The 19,523-nt window shown below is 46.6% G+C and overlaps 1 protein-coding gene across 3 annotated transcripts in view; it reads left to right on the forward strand.

The window, feature by feature from the left end:
• NET1 (neuroepithelial cell transforming 1) overlaps positions 1–7,166 on the forward strand; it is a 72,929-nt gene extending 65,763 nt beyond the window's left edge. For all 3 annotated transcript variants that reach the window (XM_063134583.1, XM_063134581.1, XM_063134580.1), the window contains 4 exons: positions 365–622; positions 1,463–1,633; positions 3,553–3,739; positions 5,262–7,166. In XM_063134583.1, coding sequence (XP_062990653.1) covers positions 365–622; positions 1,463–1,633; positions 3,553–3,739; positions 5,262–5,671 — 1,026 coding nt within the window. In that variant the 3' untranslated portion in view covers positions 5,672–7,166. The remainder of the gene's footprint in view (positions 1–364; positions 623–1,462; positions 1,634–3,552; positions 3,740–5,261) is intronic.
• The last annotated feature ends 12,357 nt before the right edge of the window (positions 7,167–19,523 follow it).

Genomic DNA, 19,523 nt, shown 5'->3' on the forward strand with positions numbered 1-19,523 from the left:
TTATAGGAAAGCTAAACGGCATGTGTTGTTGCAACTTGAGCATAAAGAGATGTAAAAACATTACACCTCAAAAAAAGAACGGTGTATGCTGAGAAGGTGACGGTCATCACCTGTCTTCTCTTGAAGATGCACCGTATATGCAACTGGCCTCCCTTAACCAAGAGGTTGCACACGGAATGTGTTTGCTTTCTTCCCCCCCCCCTTGCTGTTTTAGCAAAGTGGGAGTTGCATAACTGCAATTCCTCAAATTCATACATAATACTGTAAAGCACCCAGTTACAGAAAGAGCAAATTGCCTGAGTCATTCTAGAGGCTCAGCAGTTCAAAGTAGCATTTAACAAATGCTGTGTCATTATGTCTCTAGCTTCCTGGATTGAATGCATACAAGGGCTACTGCAGTAACCAGTTAGCTGCTAAAGCCCTTCTGGACCAGAAGAAGCAAGATCGCAGAGTCCAGGACTTCCTCCAGCGTTGCCTCGAATCTCCTTTCAGTCGCAAGCTGGACCTCTGGAGCTTTCTGGATATCCCGCGGAGTCGTCTGGTCAAGTACCCTCTGCTCTTGAAGGAAATCCTTCGGCACACGCCCAACGATCATCCTGACGTTCAGATTCTGGAAGAAGCAGTAAGTGGCTGTGGATTGAGCTTCAGAGATACCACTGGCGTTTCTTTCAAGCCAACAGTCCAAACCTGCAAATGATTCCCCCCCCCCCCCCCGGTGAAAAATAAAATAAAAATCAATTACAGATAACAGATGCAATTTGCTAAGGGATAGATCAGGTTAATTGGAAATGGTCCCCAGAAATGATTACTACATAGCATTGCTCACAGCAATCTTTACTCCAAAGCTAGATCTAGTGTGAGGCCATTGGTGTTTAGATGGCATTAAGAGTGGCAAACTAGCACCAGGTGTGTGGCACAGGTTCTGGCCCATGGGTTCCAGCTGGCAAGAAGTTCTCCTGCACAAGTCCTGTTGAAATGAGCAGGAACTGTACCAGCCCGTGGTAGTGGATTGCATGGTGTCAGCTTACTTCAGTGTGGCTTGTGCAAGGAACCCCCTGTGTAAGTTAGTGAAAATTTGAACTTGCTATTTTAAATTTGTATTTTGGCATTGCTGCTGTTTTTATCTTGGTTGTGCTTTTATATTGTATTTTATATTATGGTTTATACTGTTGTTTTATACTTGAATTGTCTTAATTTTGTAAACTGCCCAGAGAGCTTCGGCTATTGGGTGGTATAGAAATGCAATATATAAACAAATAAATAATAAAATAAAACTCGAGTTTCCAACACCAGAATGTCTTGCCCTGTTCTGCTTCCTTTCAGCAATGAGATTCTCTCACTGTGGTGTTCAGTTGAGTCATGCCGCCTTGCATCTCCTCAAATTATCACCTGTACTGAGATCTGTGCTTGTACCTGACTTCAGTTGTCAAGCAACATTAATTGCTAGATACTTTCCTTGCAGATCTCCATAATCCAAGGAGTCCTCTCCGACATCAACTTGAAGAAAGGGGAGTCTGAATGCCAGTACTATATCGATAAGCTGGAGTACCTTGATGAGAAACAGAGAGACCCACGGATCGAAGCTAGCAAAGTCCTGCTTTGCCATGGGGAGCTGAAGAACAAGAACGGCCATGTAAGCATCTGTTTTAGCAGAGATGAGAATGGTGATGGAGATGCTGCTATCTCCGAGTCAAGAATTGTCTAGGACAGCCTTCCTCAACCTGGGGCGCTCCAGATGTGTTGGACTACAACTCCCAGAATGCCCCAGCCAGTGGCTGGGGCATTCTGGGAGATGCAGTCCAACACATCTGGAGCGCCTCAGGTTGAGGAAGGCTGGTCTAGGAACAGCCAGGCAAAGCAGAATGACATGAAATCAGAGGTTGAAATGTTCATGAACTTGTCCTGCCTCAAATTCTTGCTTGAGTGTGTTCTTTAGCCCACTAGAACTTAAGGTTCGATGCCTCCCGCTTCTCTCAATTTGTTCTTTCTTAAGAGAACAGCGTCTTCTTGCTGTGTCAGAATTGGAGTTCCTTTTCTTTCTTTCCAGCAATTGGCTAGGACAGTAAGGAACCCATTAAGAAGCACCAGACGGCTCTTCCAGACAGAAAGCAGGGCTGGCGTCTGCTCAGGTTCCAGATGGTTGTGAAATAATTGGAATGAAACTTACCATGGAAAGCATGGCATGCATTTTGCAGCGGGGTCAAGACGTATTTCCTGAGCGTCCTGGTGATGTCATGCACCCCCAGAGCCCTTCCAAACATGTAGTCCTCTGTGCTGAAGAAAACCGATGACAGTTCAAAGTCTAGCATGGCCCTATTAATGGTTGGCTGACGTTGCTTCTCAAAAATAGAAGCTGGAAGTTGAAGGGTTTCTTGGCCTTCCTCCCAGCTGTGAGCAAAACATCTTGTTGCAGGTCAGCTTAACCGCTTTCGTAGTCAAAGCTGTCTTGTGTCTGCTTCGCTGTTGAAGCTATGTAGAAGCGTCAATTCGCCGTCTTGCATCATTCTGCTCTAGCATTATTAGGAAACCAAAGTCACATTTCTCCTTTCTTCCCCGACCCCTATTGTTAACTGAATGCAGGGATCTCTTGTGCAATTGATGAGGGGAATGAGCTTGTTATAGATGGTGCCATTGGATGGTGGAAAATGGCTTTGTTATGAATATTGGATTCGTAAGAGAGCAGGAATTGGATATAAGAAGCTGCCTTACTGAGCCCAGAAGGTTGCTCCAGTTTCGTCCAGCATTGTTTGTTCTCATAGAATCATAGAATAGCAGAGTTGGAAGGGTCCTACAAGGCCATCTAGTCCAACCCCCTGCTCAATGCAGGAATCCACCCTAAAGCATCCCTGACAGATGGTTGTCCAGCTGCCTCTTGAAGGCCTCTAGTGTGGGAGAGCCCACAACCTCCCTAGGGAACTGATTCCACCGTCGCACTGCTCTAACAGTTAGGAAGTTTTTCCTGATGTCCAGCCGGAATTTGGCTTCCTTTAACTTGAGCCCGTTATTCCGTGTCCTGCACTCTGGCAGGATCGAGAAGAGATCCTGGCCCTCCTCTGTGTGACAACCTTTTACGTATTTGAAGAGTGCTATCATGTCTCCCTTCCATCTTCTCTTCTCCAGGCTAAACATGCCCAGTTCTTCCAGTCTCCCTTCATAGGGCTTTGTTTCCAGACCCCTGATCATCTCTCCAGGGTCTTTCTAGCTGCGCTACCTTGGATCCTTTGAATTCGAGGTGTTGTGGGTTGAACACAGAGCCCTGAGTGCGCAAAATGTGCTCTGCCAACTGAACTCCGGTGGCAGTTGTACTGCTTAGCAGGACTGTGTTTTGAATTCTGCTTTGGATTTGTGATGGTGAACTGCAGTACGGTCTTCCATCCTAAGCGTGTGTAGTAATTCTGCCTAAAGTAAACTTGTTAGGCTTTAGGGGCCACGAGACTCTTTGTCGTTTTTGCTGCAGTTGACTAACACCGCTACCCTCTGGAAATTGCCTGTAGCGTATATTTTTCCTGATCCAAGATACTGACCGCGGTACTTTCTCTTCCTTCCTTCCAGAAACTCTACGTCTTCCTGTTCCAAGATATCTTGGTCCTAACTCGGCCTGTGACACGTAATGAGCGCCATTCTTTCCAAGTGTATCGGCAGCCGATACCAGTTCAGGACCTGGTGCTGGAGGACTTGCAGGACGGTGATGTGAAAATGGGAGGCTCCTTTCGAGGTGCATTTGGCAATTCTGATAAAGGTATGAAGCAAATCAACCCGCCTTCTTTAGCGGTAGGCCCTCCGTCCAAAGGTTGATGTGCATTCAGCTGTTCTTGCTTAACGGGGATTGGTGCGGGTTTTCTGCTCTGTCCTTGGACGTTGGTCTTTCAGATGGATCTTGTGCATACTTTGACATGAGACCAGATTGTGGCTCGCTGAGCTGTGAAAAAAATATTTTGATTGATCCTGAACGTGGTGACTTGGGATCTAGACGCTTCCAACAGATTAAAACCGCTGAGAAATCCTCTGGGATACACTCAACCATTTATAAAAGTAGTTGCACAATTTAACCTGCGTGACCCTTGTGCCCCTTTATCAATACTCCTGAACATTTAATTCTTGTCCGTCAGCAAGCTCCATGGGGAATGCTGGTGCTCTTCCGTTGTTTGTAATGGTGCTATTTTGTCCCTACCACTATTCACAATAAGCTGGTTGAGTTGACAAGGAGGACTCTGGAATGGTTTTCTAAACTCCCAAGTCCATTAGTCAAATTTGGCACACTCCTTGTCCTGTTAACTCAGCCTCCGGCGACCTCTTGCACTCCAGATGTGTTGAACTCCAACTTGCACCACGACCAGGCAGCTGGCATGATGGGAGTTGTAGTCCAACATATCTAGAGGCACCCAGATGGGGAAAGCCACTGCTTGTAAGAAGCTGCAGCAGTGATCATTGTCTGTGGCAAATGGTTACTAGTCTTTTTTCCCCCCCTTTAAAGGCAGAGAGGTGGGATACCTGGGGAAATTGAGAGAACATGTGCACAAACTTCACAAAATGAAGCTGTCTATGAAAAAAAAACCTCACTGATATGTTTATAAAGATGCATCAAAATATTAAAACTTTAACTTCAGGAGTGCGGATTCAGTTCTCTGATATCAATTCATGATATGAACTCTAGCTCTGAACCCTTATAGAATCATAGAATAGCAGAGTTGGAAGGGGCCTATAAGGCCATCGAGTCCAACCCCCTGCTCAATGCAGGATTCTACCTTAAAGCATCCCTGACAGATGGTTGTCCAGCTGCCTCTTCAAGGCCTCTAGTGTGGGAGAGCCCACAACCTCCCTAGGGAACTGGTTCCATTGTCGTACTGCTCTAACAGTCAGGAAGTTTTTCCTGAGGTCCAGCTGGAATCTGGCTTCCTTTAACTTGAGCCCGTTATTCCGTGTCCTGCACTCTGGGAGGATTGAGAAGAGATCCTGGCCCTCCTCTGTGTGACAACCTTTCAAGTACTTGAAGAGTGCTATCATGTCTCCCCTCAATCTTCTCTTCTCCAGGCTCAACATGCCCAGTTCTTTCAGTCTCTCTTCATAGGGCTTTGTTTTCAGTCCCACCCTTGTGAGTGGATGAGGACAAATTAATTCATAAATAGTAACATTGTGGGATTTGGATGTTTCATTGGGTGTATTTTTCTAGGAGATGGCTACCAGGAGTGACACCGCATTTCTTACTGGCATTCTGTTAAGCCAACCTGACCACGTTTCCCCCTCTTGTCCCCTCTCCCTAGCTAAAAACATCTTCCGAGTCCGTTTCCGAGACCCTGCTCCAGGCCAGTCGCACACGCTGCAGGCCAACGACATCTTCCACAAGCAACAGTGGTTCAACTGCATCCGCTCCGCCATTGCGCCTTACCAGCCAGCGGTTACGCCTTCCGAGCTAAAAGAGCTCCCAGAGCTTAGCGAAGAGGGGGAAGAGAACAATCCCTCTGTGTCCAGCGCTAAAATCCAAAGGAGGCAGTCCTCTGTGTCTGCCAGTATTCACATGGAGCTAGACGAGAATGCTTCCGAGTGCGGAGGCCCTGTGATGGACATAAACGAAGAGCCCAAGAGTGCAAAGACGTATAGGGTGCATTCTGGGCTCCGGAGGACAAGGGATAAAGCCCAGCTCAGCGGCAAGCGGAAAGAGACGCTGGTTTAAAGGAGGCGGAGGCCTTCCTCCACTGTTTATTTATAAATAAAAAGTGTACATTTTCTTTCCTGTAATGTGAGAATGGTGGGGGTTACTCCTGAACGTAAATGTCTGTGTGTTTTTTGTTTTGTTTTTATGGCAGCTACTGGTTTTCAGCAAACATTGTTGAACTGGAGTCTGATTCTGGAAAAATAATAATCAAGGACTCTGATTTCTGGGTTGTAGCCGGACACTCCATACTTGACTGTGATATCATGTTATCTTTGGACAACATCTATCACTGGATTGGACGCTGAGAAACTCCACATTTTTGAGGTTTGATTCCCAAAGAGTATAGAGCAATTCCATTCTAAAAGTCTTATTTTTCTCACCAGATCCGTACTGCAAAATTGATCCTTGTTTTAAATTGAGTATTCTTTAGTTTGTGGTGCAATTCTCATTTACACAGTAATGGAGCAGTTTAATTAAGTTCAACGGAATTATTCCAGCGTTTACTCCAGAGGGAAGGGCTCTTGAGGCCTTTCGCCCACATTTCCTAAGAAAACAGACTCCCAAGTTCAACAGTTTTCTATCTTACTGACTGGAATTCTGTACCTTATTTTTGTTGTTCGTTGTACATTCCTTGTTTGAATTGACGTGACCTGCCAAGTATTTAATCTTTTTTTTATTATTATTATTATTATTTGAACAAGTTCGTTGAGAACTCATTTTGTACTTCAAATTCAGTGTATTTCTCAACATTTGGATTGACTTTTTTTTTTAAAGTACTTGGTGTGTGTATGTGTGTGCATATGTATTGTACGTTATGTATATTTAAAAGCCAATTCGGAACTTTACCAGGTGAAGCAAAGCCATATATTCTTGAGCCATTGGGGAAATGGGAGTACAGAGATCCCCCCGTCCCCCAACTGGTCTGTGCCTTTAAAAATAGCTCTATTTCAAAGTTGAGGAGTTGAGTCATGAGATTCTTCTCCCTCCCCTTTAAAGGTACAGGGAAACCCAAATGGTCAGCAAGTAGCCATCTTGAGGGGAGGGAAGTCCGTTTTGATGTAGCATTTTGGCTGGCCACAACAGACCTGTAGAGCAGCTTGTGTGCTCTGAACTACTGAAAGGGAATCGCGGTGAACAGAGAAGGTTTAGAGAATGTCGTAGAAGGTTTAGGCAGAGAGGGAAAGTGTGCCACGGAGAGGCGCAAAGGGATGAAGTTATCTTTTTCAGGTGTCAGAGGATGCCTGCTGTTGGAAGCGAAGGAAGGCGTAATTGTATGTTGTTAGAAGAATCGGGAAGTGGTGATGTGTGTGTTAGTGGGGATAAGAAAGGAAACGGGTGAAGTCTATTTACTTGTGACTTTTTGTGTGTGCGCAAGGCCTAATCTCAAGATGGGAAGGGCAGTTTAACGTCATGCAAAATAGCATAAAACAGCTGCGAGCTGTTTTAATAACATGCCTGCAGCGCTACCAAACATTAGCCCAAGAGAAAGGAGAGTACTGAAAGTGAGTTTAGGGGGAGAAATGTTTCTGGTACAGAAGAGCATCTGGCCAGACGTGGTGACGGAGATGAAATTCTGGAAGCAAAATGTAAATAGGCAACAAACCAAAGCACTGTGGTTCTCTATAAATGTTTCTTTGTACAGTGTCAAGAGCGGAGTACAATTAAAACCCTTACAGCATATTTTCTTGTCTTGCTTCTTTAATTCTGAAGGGTGGGTGAATGCGCTTTCTCTCCCCCCACCCACCCCCAGCTCAATAAACCCAAGAAATACCAATGACATTTTGCTAAATTTGGACACAGCCATGGCTTGGATACCTGGCTTGTGATCTCTCACTCAAGAACTACTGGAATATTGTACAACACAAATTCTTTTCAATGAATCCAGGCCAGGAGTTTCTCCCAATGTTTCTATTGGCCTTCAGGCATGGTTTTATTTTGTATATTTACAGGAAACATAACAAAAAAGAAAGGTATTTGATATGTAAGCTCTGAAACTGAGCTTTGAGACAACCGAAAACAACAACAACTTTAATACAGCAGGCTCCCTTACAATATATTGAATTATTGGTCTCCAGGTTTGGTTGGTCTTCTAATGAGCAGTCAGACCAAAATTCAACAAATCAGTGCCTTGACTTTCGAAGAACACTTCCCCCACCACCTGCCCATGATAGTTAACAGGCTCATCTAATTTTTTAATGAACATTCCATCGGCAAAGCCTATAAACACAGCGATGCTTTGCGATTGTCATTCAAGGTATATTTAATCATAGAATCATAGAATAGCAGAGTTGGAAGAGACCTACAAGGCCATCGAGTCCAACCCCCTGCTCAATGCAGGAGTCCACCCTAAAGCATCCCTGACAGATGGTTGTCCAGCTGCCTCTTGAAGGCCTCTAGTGTGGGAGAGCCCACCACCTCCCTAGGTAACTGATTCCATTCTCGTACTGCTCTAACAGGAAGTTTTTCCTGATGTCCAGCTGGAATCTGGCTTCCTTTAACTTGAGCCTGTTATTCTGTGTCCTGCACTCTGGGAGGATCGAGAAGAGATCCTGGCCCTCCTCGGTGTGACAACCTTTTAAGTATTTTAGTTTGATAGTGCTACCACCGTGAGAACCTAGAACTGAGACACCGTTGACTACTATTTTTCTATTAAGCTTTTATGTCTCACTTGAAATGCTGGCCGGTGAACCTCTTTACAATAGGAAGTTCTCCAGTAGAAAGCCAGCCAAGTGCCCTGATGGAGAGGTGACCTACTTCTACCGTCCTTGGATGGGGAGAGGTGAAATCCAGGGAGTCTATATGGATTAACGTGTACAGAAATAGATCTCACCCTCTGAGCTCATTGAACCCAATGTTCTATCTCTTCCTCTCTGCCCACCACCCCTCCTCAGGGAGACCAACCTCACCTTTCCCATAACTGCACTTAGTTGGCTTGTTAGCTATGGAAACTATCATTTACCTACTTGTGATAAATATGGATGCTCTACACAACAGGAGAATTCAGCAAATGCTATAGCTCGGTGACTGGGACTTGGTGAACCGTGGGCCAGACTTAGACCCTAGGCAACAGTCTGAAAAGCTGAGCGTCAGAAGTGTTGTGAGATGTTCTCATCGGTGAGAGATGCTTTGTTACTTTTCTGAGTTGTGAGGGTGCCTGGGGTGGGTGGGGTAGTTTCTCTCACTATTTTCTTCCAGCCTGTTTCCTGTAGCCCAAGCGTGGGCAATGTTTGAGAGCCAGTGTGGTGTAGTGGTTAGAGTGTTCGGTTGGGAGATCCAGGTTCTAGCCCCCATTCGGCCATAGAAGCTCACTTTGGGCCAGTCACAGACTCTTAACCAGCCTACCTCACAGGGTTGTTGTGAGGATAAAATGGAGGGGAGGAGGATTATGTATGCCGCCTTGGGTTCCTTGGAGGGAAAAATGGTGGGATATAAATGAAATAAACTTGTGGCTCTTCAGGTATTTGGGCTACAACTCCCATCAGCCCTTGAAAGCATAGCTGATAGTGGGAGTTGTGGCCCCCCAGATGTTTTGGCATACAAGTTACCCACCCATGGCATAGCCAAATCAGTTTCATTGGCCCAATGTATTGAAGCATCACCACCTGGGTTTTTTTCTACAGCATTCTCTGGGCTGTCATGGCTTTATTGCTTGTGTGCCTTTTGCTACTTGTGTGTCCCGTTTTCACCTACTCCAACCCATCCTGAGGAATGAGCTGAGTTTCAATAGGCCGGTCTACTGCTAAAGCTGCGTGAATTGGTGACCCTCTCAGACAGCAGCCTGGTTCTGTTTGGGAGATTCCAAGGAAAAGGCAAGGTGTGCTATGTGGTTCAAAGAAACACCGGTGTGTCGTTTTGCACTGGCTGAAGTAGGTGGGCCTCATGTTTTTGGAGGCTTTCTTCTTTAAGAAGGCCATAGGCAGGCAAAAAAAGATACTTAACTTTGGAAGGACTTCATTCCCTTTCATTTGTTTTTCCACTGGATCAAAAGATGAATGTTTATGTGGGGACATTATTAAATGAGCTCACACTATCTGACTACAATGAGTTTTGTACGCTTAGAACCTTTTGACTGTAGGGTCATTTCTATTTCTCTGAGGTAACCATGGAAGGATGACTTCGTTGGTTCCTCTCTTCTCCACATGGTACATAGTTATGGAACTTGCAATCACAAGATGTATGATGGCCACCAATTTAGATGGTTTTAAAATGGGATTGGACAAATAATTGGAGGAACATAGAATCATAGAATAACAGAGTTGGAAGGGACTTACAAGGCCATCGAGTCCAATGGCTTCTACTAGTCCTAATGGCCATATGCTGCTTGTAGTATCAGATGCAGTATGCCTCTGTACACCTGTTGCTGGGGAACATATAGAGTATTGTTGTGTTCATGTCCTGCTTGTGGGTTCCTGGTCAACAGCTGGTTGGCCACTGTGTGACCAGAATCCTGGACAAGATGGACCTTTGGTCTGATCAAGCAAGGTTCTTCTATTCTTACGAAGTAACTGTGGGTGGACACAACCATTGTGTCCATGACGGCAATACAAATATGGCAGATAGTCATTTTTAGCATCTGCCCATGTGGAAGATTCCCCCCCCCCCCCTCATCTCTATTGGAGATGGTGGGGTGAAGACACCTTGACGGTTGGCTGCCTCAAAATGGAGTCTGTACTGCTCACTCACAGGAGCGCTACTTCGTAACAACTGTATTTTATTCAGTTAAAAGTGAAAGTTTGTTTTTGTGCTTCCTTTCCTTCCTCCCCCCACTCCCTCCTTCATAACCCCCCAAAAAACTCTTTCTTCCCCCACAAACAACCCAGCGGGGCCCAGTGCTTACCGCAACCAGCCAAGATGACTAAACTCCTCCTTGTGCTTGGAACTCACATGCTTGGAGCACCTGAGTCATGGTGACTCGTCTGAGCCTGCCTGTGAAGGACCAGCGAGCGGCACTCTGGAAAAGGAGCCACATTGATCTGCCTTTTTCTCTGCTGCTGCCGATCCGCTGAGGGGTGTGTGTCTGAATTTCTCTGGCCAGCTGGACTGCGAATCTGGGATTTTTGTCCAACCAGCCAGAATATTTTGGAATTGGCTGGAATCCAGGACAATCTTGGTTTTGAGGGACATATCACAACTCTATATACAATTTCAATTTATTAGGAGTCGGAGTGGGCACATTTTTACCAACTCCAACTCCAGTAACCCAAGAATTGCTTCCGACTCTGACTCCACAGCCCTGCATTTAACTAGTCTTACTGAACCCTTTCGGCTTTCCTTAGATAGTCCCCCCCAAATTTCACTTTAGGTGACATTCCAGTGGCAACTTTACTTTAACTCAACCTCCTGGCTGAGACCACTCGGCTGAATTAGTTTGTGTAGGCCAGAGAGAGAGAGAGAGATAGTACAGTCTCGTCCTGTGTGGAATGCTTGGAAATAGGTCTCTAGGCTTTCCTGTTTTTCAGCTTTTTATATTAGGTTGAAATGCAAACACAGGAGGCTTCGTTTCTGTTTTAAAGTGCCCTTTGCTTTGAGCAAGAAAGACCTCATTTAATAATTCCTCCAGCCCAAATTGTAATCGGCACGGTGTTCAAAGCAACGTCTGGGTTTCATGTCTCACTGTGCGTGATGTGCTTTTGGAAAAACATCTGGCACAGAAACGTTTGTAAAAAAAAAATAATAACATGAAAAGAGTAACAATTGAAGCCTAATTGTTTTCAGCTGCTGAGCTACACGTCAGATGTTCAGACAGCATGTAAAATGACAACAGAATCATAGAATAGCAGAGTTGGAAGGGGCCTACAAGGCTATCGAGTCCAACCCCCTGCTCAATGCAGGAACCCACCCTAAAGGCTGCTGTTGGAATGGTTTCTTCACGGAGGGATGCAAGAGCATCGCAGTTTTCACCATATCATGATGAGATGTGGCCCTGTGGAAAATATATATGTGATGTAGTGATGGCCACCAATCTGGATGGCTTCAAAAGGGGGTTGGATCAATTCCTGGAGGCAAAGGCTATCCAGGGCTACTAGCCCTGATGGTTGTGTGCTACCTCCAATATTCAAGGCAGTAAGCCTGGGTGCACCAGTTGCTGGGGACCATGGGCGGGAGGGTGCTGTTGCACCATGTCCTGCTTGTTCATCCCTGGCCGACGGCTGGTTGGCCCCTGTGTGAACAGAGTGCTGGACTCGATGGACCCTCGATCTGATCCAGCATCAGGGCTCTTCTCGTGTGTGTGTGTGTGTATCAGACTGAATATTAAAGCCCAGCAAAATTAAGTGGAGCAAAATTCCAGATTCAGCACTGGATTTTCTCAGCAGTCCTTCAGCTCTCGGCCAAAACATGTATGTTCTTGTCTGTTTTTCTCAAAAGTATATTTGTCCAATGCTGAGCGCAACCACCTCAGGTAATGGTGAAGCAGCCTCCCTGTGAAAAGCAGCATTTGCCAAGATTTGCAGGGGAGGAAAAGTGTGGAATACATGAGCGATTCGGTCTATGGCCAGGCATGGTAGGGCAGCCACTCATAAATTACCCAAAAAGAGGACAGCAATTTGCATAACATTTGCACATAATAATTAATATTTATAGATGCAAATTGGGAAATAATTACTATAATTTAAATAGAAATACAATACGTCTTCTCATAGTCTGGAAGACTGGCCAGGTAACCTGTCTGCCTGTCTGTTCAGTTAGCTGGCCAGGTGCTATTTGGTGATAGACAAGGGTTTTTACGGTTCTTTTTCTTTAAAACTAGAAATTAGAGGGCACCTGCAAAAAGAGGATGGTCCTCTGACAGCCTTTCAGACAGAGGGCAATCCTTTGAAAAAGAGGACACCTGGCCACCCTAATCATAGAATCATAGAATAGTAGAGTTGGAAGGGGCCTACAGGGCCATCGAGTCCAACCCCCTGCTCAAGGCAGGAATCCACCCTAAAGCATCCCTGACAGGTGCTTGTCCAGCTGCCTCTTGAAGGCCTGTAGTGTGGGAGAGCCCACGACCTCCCTAGGTAACTGATTCCATTGTCGTACTGCTCTAACAGTCAGGACGTTTTTCCTGATGTCCAGCTGGAATCTGGCTTCCTTTAACTTGAGCCCATTATTCCGTGTCCTGCACTCTGGGAGGATCGAGAAGAGATCCTGGCTCTCCTCTGTGTGACAACCTTTTAAGTCTTTGAAGAGTGCTCTCATGTCTCCTAAGGTTTGTTTTAGCTGGTGAGGAAGCAGTTGGTTCCCTCTGTCACCTCAAGTCGTTCAGGGCATGGCCTGCTCATAAATGGGAGTCGTTCAAGCCAAGCGTTCTTCTAGTACTGAGGTGATATTTGGTTAGTGACCACAGCTCAGAAAAGCGCAAAAGGAAGTTGATCCCAACAACCAAGGCAACAACAACAACAAAATCAACAATCAAGTTGGGATATAGAATATCAAACGAATAAATAAATACTTTCAGCAAAAACTTCACAGGTGCAACTTTAACCTTTTATAGGCTCAAACATTAAAAGCAAGCAACTTAATACTTCTTTAAAGTAAATAAAGATGAACATACTCATATAGGACAAATACATTTGGGCCATAAATTAATCCTTCGTAGCCCAATAATATCATATTCACAATTTCTCGCATACGCAAAAAAGCAAGCTGGCCAATCTCTATTAGGATTGGAACTCTTAATGGTGTCCCATTGCAACTTGGGATTGAGGGTTGGCCCTGCTATTAGGCATAGTGAGGCGGTCACCTCAGTCAGCAGATGCATACGTACGTAATTGGAATGGGGATAGGAAAGGGCTCTGGTCCTTTGCATCAGGCAGCAAAATGTGTTGGGCATTTGTTACCTGCCTCTCCCTCTGGATCGAGGTGGGGTACAACCAGGGCCGGTGCTACCATAGAGGCCACTCAGGCAGCCACCTAGAGCGCTGAGCTAAGAGGGGTGATGTGCAGCACTCACACACGTTGTTGGCTGTGAGCCGGCCTGGTCTGGCCGGAGGATTCAGCTGGGCCTGGGCGGGCGAGTGACGCCCCGTGCCCGCCCAGCCAAAGCAAAGCCAGGGACGCTGGGGTGGGGGGTGGGGCGGCTCCACATTCGGACTTCTGCCTGGAAGCCGCCCTCCCAGAGCCGCTCTAGCCTCCCGGAAGCCACCCTCCCAGAGCCGGGAGGCCACCGCCGCCAGAAGAAGAAAAAGCATGTGGCGAGCTTGACCCTGGCTCAAGCCAGCCTCTGCCTTACTCCCGAGGAAAGGGCATCGGGTCGCCTTGCCTCTCTCCTCAAAGAGGCTGCAATGTCCAGGCAGGCGGGCAAGTGGGGCTCCCTCTCCCTTCCCCCAGGACAGCTAGGGACTTGTGGACACCTCTCAAGGCAAACTCTCCTGCTTCCCGATCCTGCGCGCATGGATCATGGGACTTGCATCTGAGAAAGCGTTGCACCGGGAGGCACCAGTACGGCCCGATCCGCCTATGCCTCCTTCCTCGGAAGCCTTTTTCCCCCGAGTAAACGTGTAGAGGGGATCGGTACGCCAGGCCGCATAGCGGGTTGCGTTTGCATGGAAGTAAGTCCCGGCGAATTCCAGACGGCTCGGTCCCAAATTGAAGTGAGCCAGTCCCAGCTCTCCACTCGGCGCGCATGTTTGGACTTCCGCGCAATTGGGGGTGGGTGGGTTTGGAAGTAGCTTGCCTTGCCGAGGTTGCAAAATAGTCTGGGTACAACACAAATGCAAAACACCATAAAATACATGTAATTGGTTAAAACATATAAAACTAATACATTATTAAAAAGCAGCACATTATTAAAAGGCATCTTAAAACCCAACTGGGCAGGCCTGTCAGAAGAGATCAGTCTTTATGGCTTTCTTAAATTCCAGAAGACTCTTAAGTTGACGAATCTCCTCCGGCAGGCCATTCCACAATCTGGAAGCAGCAGAAGAAAAGGTCCTCTGGGTAATGGTTGTCTGCCTTGTTTTTGTTGACTGGAGTAAATTCTTCCCAGAGGACCTGAGTGTGTGGGGCAGATTGTACGGGAGAAGGCGCTCCCGCAGGTAACTTGGACCCAAACCATGTAGGGCTTTAAAGGTAATAACCAACACTTTATACTAAGCCCGGAAACTAATTGGCAGACAGTGTCGTGATTTTAAAGCTGGTGTAAGATGGTCACCCCTAGGTGTACCGATGACCAACCCGGCTGCCATATTTTGCAGTAGTTGAAGTTTCCAGACTAGGCACAAAGGTAGCCTTATGTAGAGCACATTGCAGAAGTTGAGCCTCAAAGTTACCCACGTATGCTCTACTGTCTTTAGGTCTTCCAACTCCAAGAAGGGGCGCAGCTGGTGTATCAGCTGAAGCTGTTAGTAGGCACTCCTGTCCGTTGCATCTATCTGAGCTGTCATTTGGAGCGACGGATCCAGGAGCACCCCTGAGCTGCGAACACAGCCTTTCAGGGGGAGTGGTGAGCAGACCCACAGGGAATGGGAGCAAAAGAGTGTGGGGCCGGAATACCAAAAACGCCAACATATTTTAGCGTAAAGCTCTTATTGCCAGTAATTAAGCCTTCGTTAGGAAAGGCATTTCAACCTTTTCAAATGGGGAAAAATAAAAAAGGCAGGGAACCACCAACCGTAGGCAGTTGGAGGCGGGGAGTGGGACCCACCTGATGATGTAGTAAGAGGGGCAAGGCCTTCTAGGGCCTGAGGGTTCGACACGCCTGTCTTTGGCCTTGATATAGGTATGAGAGCAGTGTTTAACTGATGACAACACTGTTATATAATTGTTTTACTTTACTGGCCAAGAGGCACGGCTCTATTCCCACCCCTTCTCGATGCATATGCAAGAAATTGCGATTGTAATATTATTAGATCTCACTGAGGAAGATACGTTATTTAAAGTCTGCCTGTAAATAAGTTTAGATAGGCAGGTTCTGTGGCAGGGGGCCCTAACCATAGAATCACAGAATAGCAGAGTGGGAAGGGGCCTACAAGGCCATCGAGTCCAACCCCCTGCTCAATGCAGGAATCCACCCTAAAGCATCCCTGACAGATGAGAAAAGGAGTCCAAGATGGGTGGGAGTTTTTGAAAAAGGAAATTTTAAAGGCACAATTACGAACAATTCCAACAAGGAAGAAAGGTAGACGGCAACAGAAGAAACCAAAGTGGCTCCCCAAAAAGCTTAGAGGTGACCTGAAAACAAAAAAGGATACATATAGGAAGTGGAAGGAAGGCCAGGCTACCAAAGAAGAGTACAGACAAGTGGCGCAGAAGTGCCAAAACGGCGTCAGGAAGGCTAAAGCTGTGAATGAGCTGAGATTAGCGCGGGATGCTAAAAGCAATAAAAAGGCTTTCTTCAAATACGTGAATAGTAAAAGGCAGAGGAAAGAAATGGTGGTTCAACTGCTTAATGAGGATGGCAAATTGATAACAGAGGACAAAGAAAAGGCTGAAGAGCTCAATTCCTATTCTATGATTCTATGATCTGTAAAATGTTGGTTTAATTTGTTTATTCACTTTATATGTCCCACCTTGATTGTTGCTGTGTTGCAGTGAATACCACATGCCAGGCACACTTACATTGGCGTTATAGAGCGAATGCATGCAGCCATCTGTTGACACTGGCCAATAGATTTTGGTGTGCTGAGCTGCTTGTGATTTATTGGTTAGGCCTCGTCATGAGTATTGTGTTCAGTTCTGGGCACCACAATTCAAGAAGGATGCAGACAAGCTGAAGCGTGTTCAGATGAGGGCAACCAGGATGATCAAGGGTCTGGAAACAAAGCCCTATGAAGAGAGACTGGAAGAACTGGGCATGTTTAGCCTGGAGAAGAGAAGATGGAAGGGAGACATGATAGCACTCTTCAAATACTTAAAAGGTTGTCACACAGAGGAGGGCCAGGATCTCTTCTCGATCCTCCCAGAGTGCAGGACATGGAATAACGGGCTCAAGTTAAAGGAAGCCAGATTCCAGCTGGACATCAGGAAAAACTTTCTGACTGTTAGAGCAGTACGACAATGGAATCAGTTACCTAGGGAGGTTGTGGGCTCTCCCACATTAGAGGCATTCAAGAGGCAGCTGGACAACCATCTGTCAGGGATGCTTTAGGGTGGATTCCTGCATTAAGCAGGGGGTTGGACTCGATGGCCTTGTAGGCCCCTTCCAACTCTGCTAATCTATGATTCTATGATTCTCATAAGGGAGTTGCATCGTTTCCAGCTCCATAATCTTCTTTTTGAGGTGTGATGACTAGAACTGTACGCAATATTCCAAGTATGGTTGCACCACGGACTTGTATAAGGGCAGTAGGACCTTGGCAGTTTTATTTTGGATTCCTTTCCTATTGATTCCCAGCATGGAATTTGGCTTTTTTGCAACAGCCGCACGCAGGGGCATCGCTTTTATTGAGTTCTCCAGCCCAATGAGATGCCAGCCTAGAGGATGAGTGAAGACATCCCAGCTCTCTGCCCAAGTACCCAAAATAGCCAGGCCTGGAATCCTTTGCTTATCCTCACCGCAATTAAATCATGTGCTAGAGAGTAAGTCATATACCTGCTTGGAGCTATTCTTTTTAAAACAGTACACTACATACCAGAGGTGTCATTTTGAAGTGGTGATGTTCTAGATGTGATGGATCTGCACAGTGATTAATTAAGCGGCTAATGTAAGCACCTGATCTGCGGCCACAGGTAATCCGTTGACTAACGCTTCTCTTCCTTTGCCTGCAATTAATGACTCAAGATGTAATCTGATGCATGTTCAGACAGAAAAAACGTCCCACAACTCCTAGCAGTCCACAGCCAGCCTTGCTGGGAGTTGTAGGACTTTCCCCCCCCTGTCTAAACGTACATAGCATCATGCCCTAAATCTGTCTCATTTTCCTCACCTGCTCCCAGAATATTAACCGGAAAGTCCTCAGCTCTCACTTCAAACTCTCTAGGTAACCCAAGATAAACTCTGAGGGCTCTTGTCATGGGCCCCTACTGGGGTTTGGGCCCTTAGCAGGTGCCCAACGGTGCCCACACTTGACGTGGGCTGTGTTTTCAGTGATGCTGCTGCTCTTCAGTTGCCAGAAGCTGACGGAGACGGAAGGCGCTCAGTCACCCTGATGTTGGAATCACCAGATTCTACTGGAAGCCACGTGTTGGTTTCCAGGTGCCATGAAGGGTGACGGAGTGGGAGACAGACAGATGTAACCCCCGGGGCCCAAGTGTCAGGTATAGGTACACGGCTGGCCTTGTCCCTAGTAGTTAGATTTATTTGGAAATGGTTTTAGAATGTCAGATGTTCTCTGCAAGCTTATCTCTGTAAGAAGTTCCTGTGGGAGTAGCTGGTTCACTCCCTGTCTCTCGGCCTTGAAGCGGCTGGTTCTCTGGGAACTTCAGAGTGTCTTGGAAAAAGTAGGGGGGTGGCGCTCTTCGAAGTGGGTTGTAACATAGAATCATAGAATCATAGAATAGCAGAGTTGGAAGGGGCCTACAAGGCCATCGAGTCCAACCCCCTGCTCAATGCAGGAATCCACCCTAAAGCATCCCTGACAGAGGGTTGTCCAGCTGCCTCTTGAAGGCCTCTAGTGTGGGAGAGCCCACAACCTCCCGAGGTAACTGGTTCCATTGTCGCACTGCTCTAACAGTCAGGAAGTTTTTCCTGATGTCCAGCTGGAATCTGGCTTCCTTTAACTTGAGCCCATTATTCCATGTCCTGCACTCTGGGAGGATCGAGAAGAGATCCTGGCCCTCCTCTGTGTGACAACCTTTCAAGTATTTGAAGAGTGCTATCATGTCTCCCCTCCATCTTCTCTTCTCCAGGCTAAACATGCCCAGTGCTTTCAGTCTCTCTTCATAGGGCTTTGTTTCCAGACCCCTGATCATCCTGGTTGCCCTCCTCTGAACACGCTCCAGCTTGTCTGAGTCCTTCTTGAATCGTGGAGCCCAGAACTGGACGCAATACTCTAGATGAGGCCTAACCAGGGCCGAATAGAGAGGAACCAGTACCTCACGTGATTGGCACGTGGGCATGGTTTACAGGTCAGAGGACCTGTCTGTCAAGTGGCTTTGAACAGGACTTTAAAGCTGGTGTAAAGCTGAAAAAGCTTTGCTAGGTTTCATCTCCTGACACAATGCCTAACCTTCCTCCTGCTTTGGATTCCATCTCCGCTTGGGACTTTGAAAGCACTCTGCACATGGACGCTTTGCTATTTAGACTTTGGATATCTTAGAGCTGCGCCATGAAAAGTAGTGAAGCTTTTCATAGACTTAGACTTGCATATGCTGTGGATTCTGTGTCCGTGCCCACAAACTCAGGTGGCAGGGAGTTCCCAGTCCTTAGCAGAAGGACGGGAGTCCTGGGCCTGAAGGTTAACCTTTCCTGAAGTCATGGTAACGGGGTCAGCTCAGTTAGGGTGACCCTATGAAAAGGAGGACCGGGCTCCTGTATCTTTAACAGTTGCATAGAAAAGGGAATTTCAGCAGGTGTCCTTTGTATATATGGAGAACCTGGTGACACTTCCTCTTCATCACAACAGTTAAAGGTGCAGGAGCTATACTAGAGTGACCAGATTTAAAAGAGGGCAGGGCACCTGCAGCTTTAACTGTTGTGATGAAGAGGAAATTTCACCAGGTGCTGCAAGCATGCAATTGACACTTGCTGAAATTCCCTTTTCAGTACAACTGTTAAAGATACAGGAGCCCAGTCCTCCTTTTCATAGGGTCACCCTAGGCCAGTAGTGGTAGGCTGAGATTGACAAGTGTGTGACGGATCTCTCTGCCCAGCTCTGGTGGCTCAGAGCAACCTTTCCTGAGACTTTGTTTTAAGAGATTAGCCATGTTCCTTTGAGGTGCCAGTGTATGCAGCATCTGGAGAAGCTCAGAGCTGTTATTGGTGTACCCTATTCACACACCCTTCTCT

The sequence above is a fragment of the Elgaria multicarinata genome, chromosome 9 (genome assembly GCF_023053635.1).
Source record: "Elgaria multicarinata webbii isolate HBS135686 ecotype San Diego chromosome 9, rElgMul1.1.pri, whole genome shotgun sequence".
Classification (NCBI taxonomy): Eukaryota; Metazoa; Chordata; class Lepidosauria; order Squamata; family Anguidae; genus Elgaria; species Elgaria multicarinata.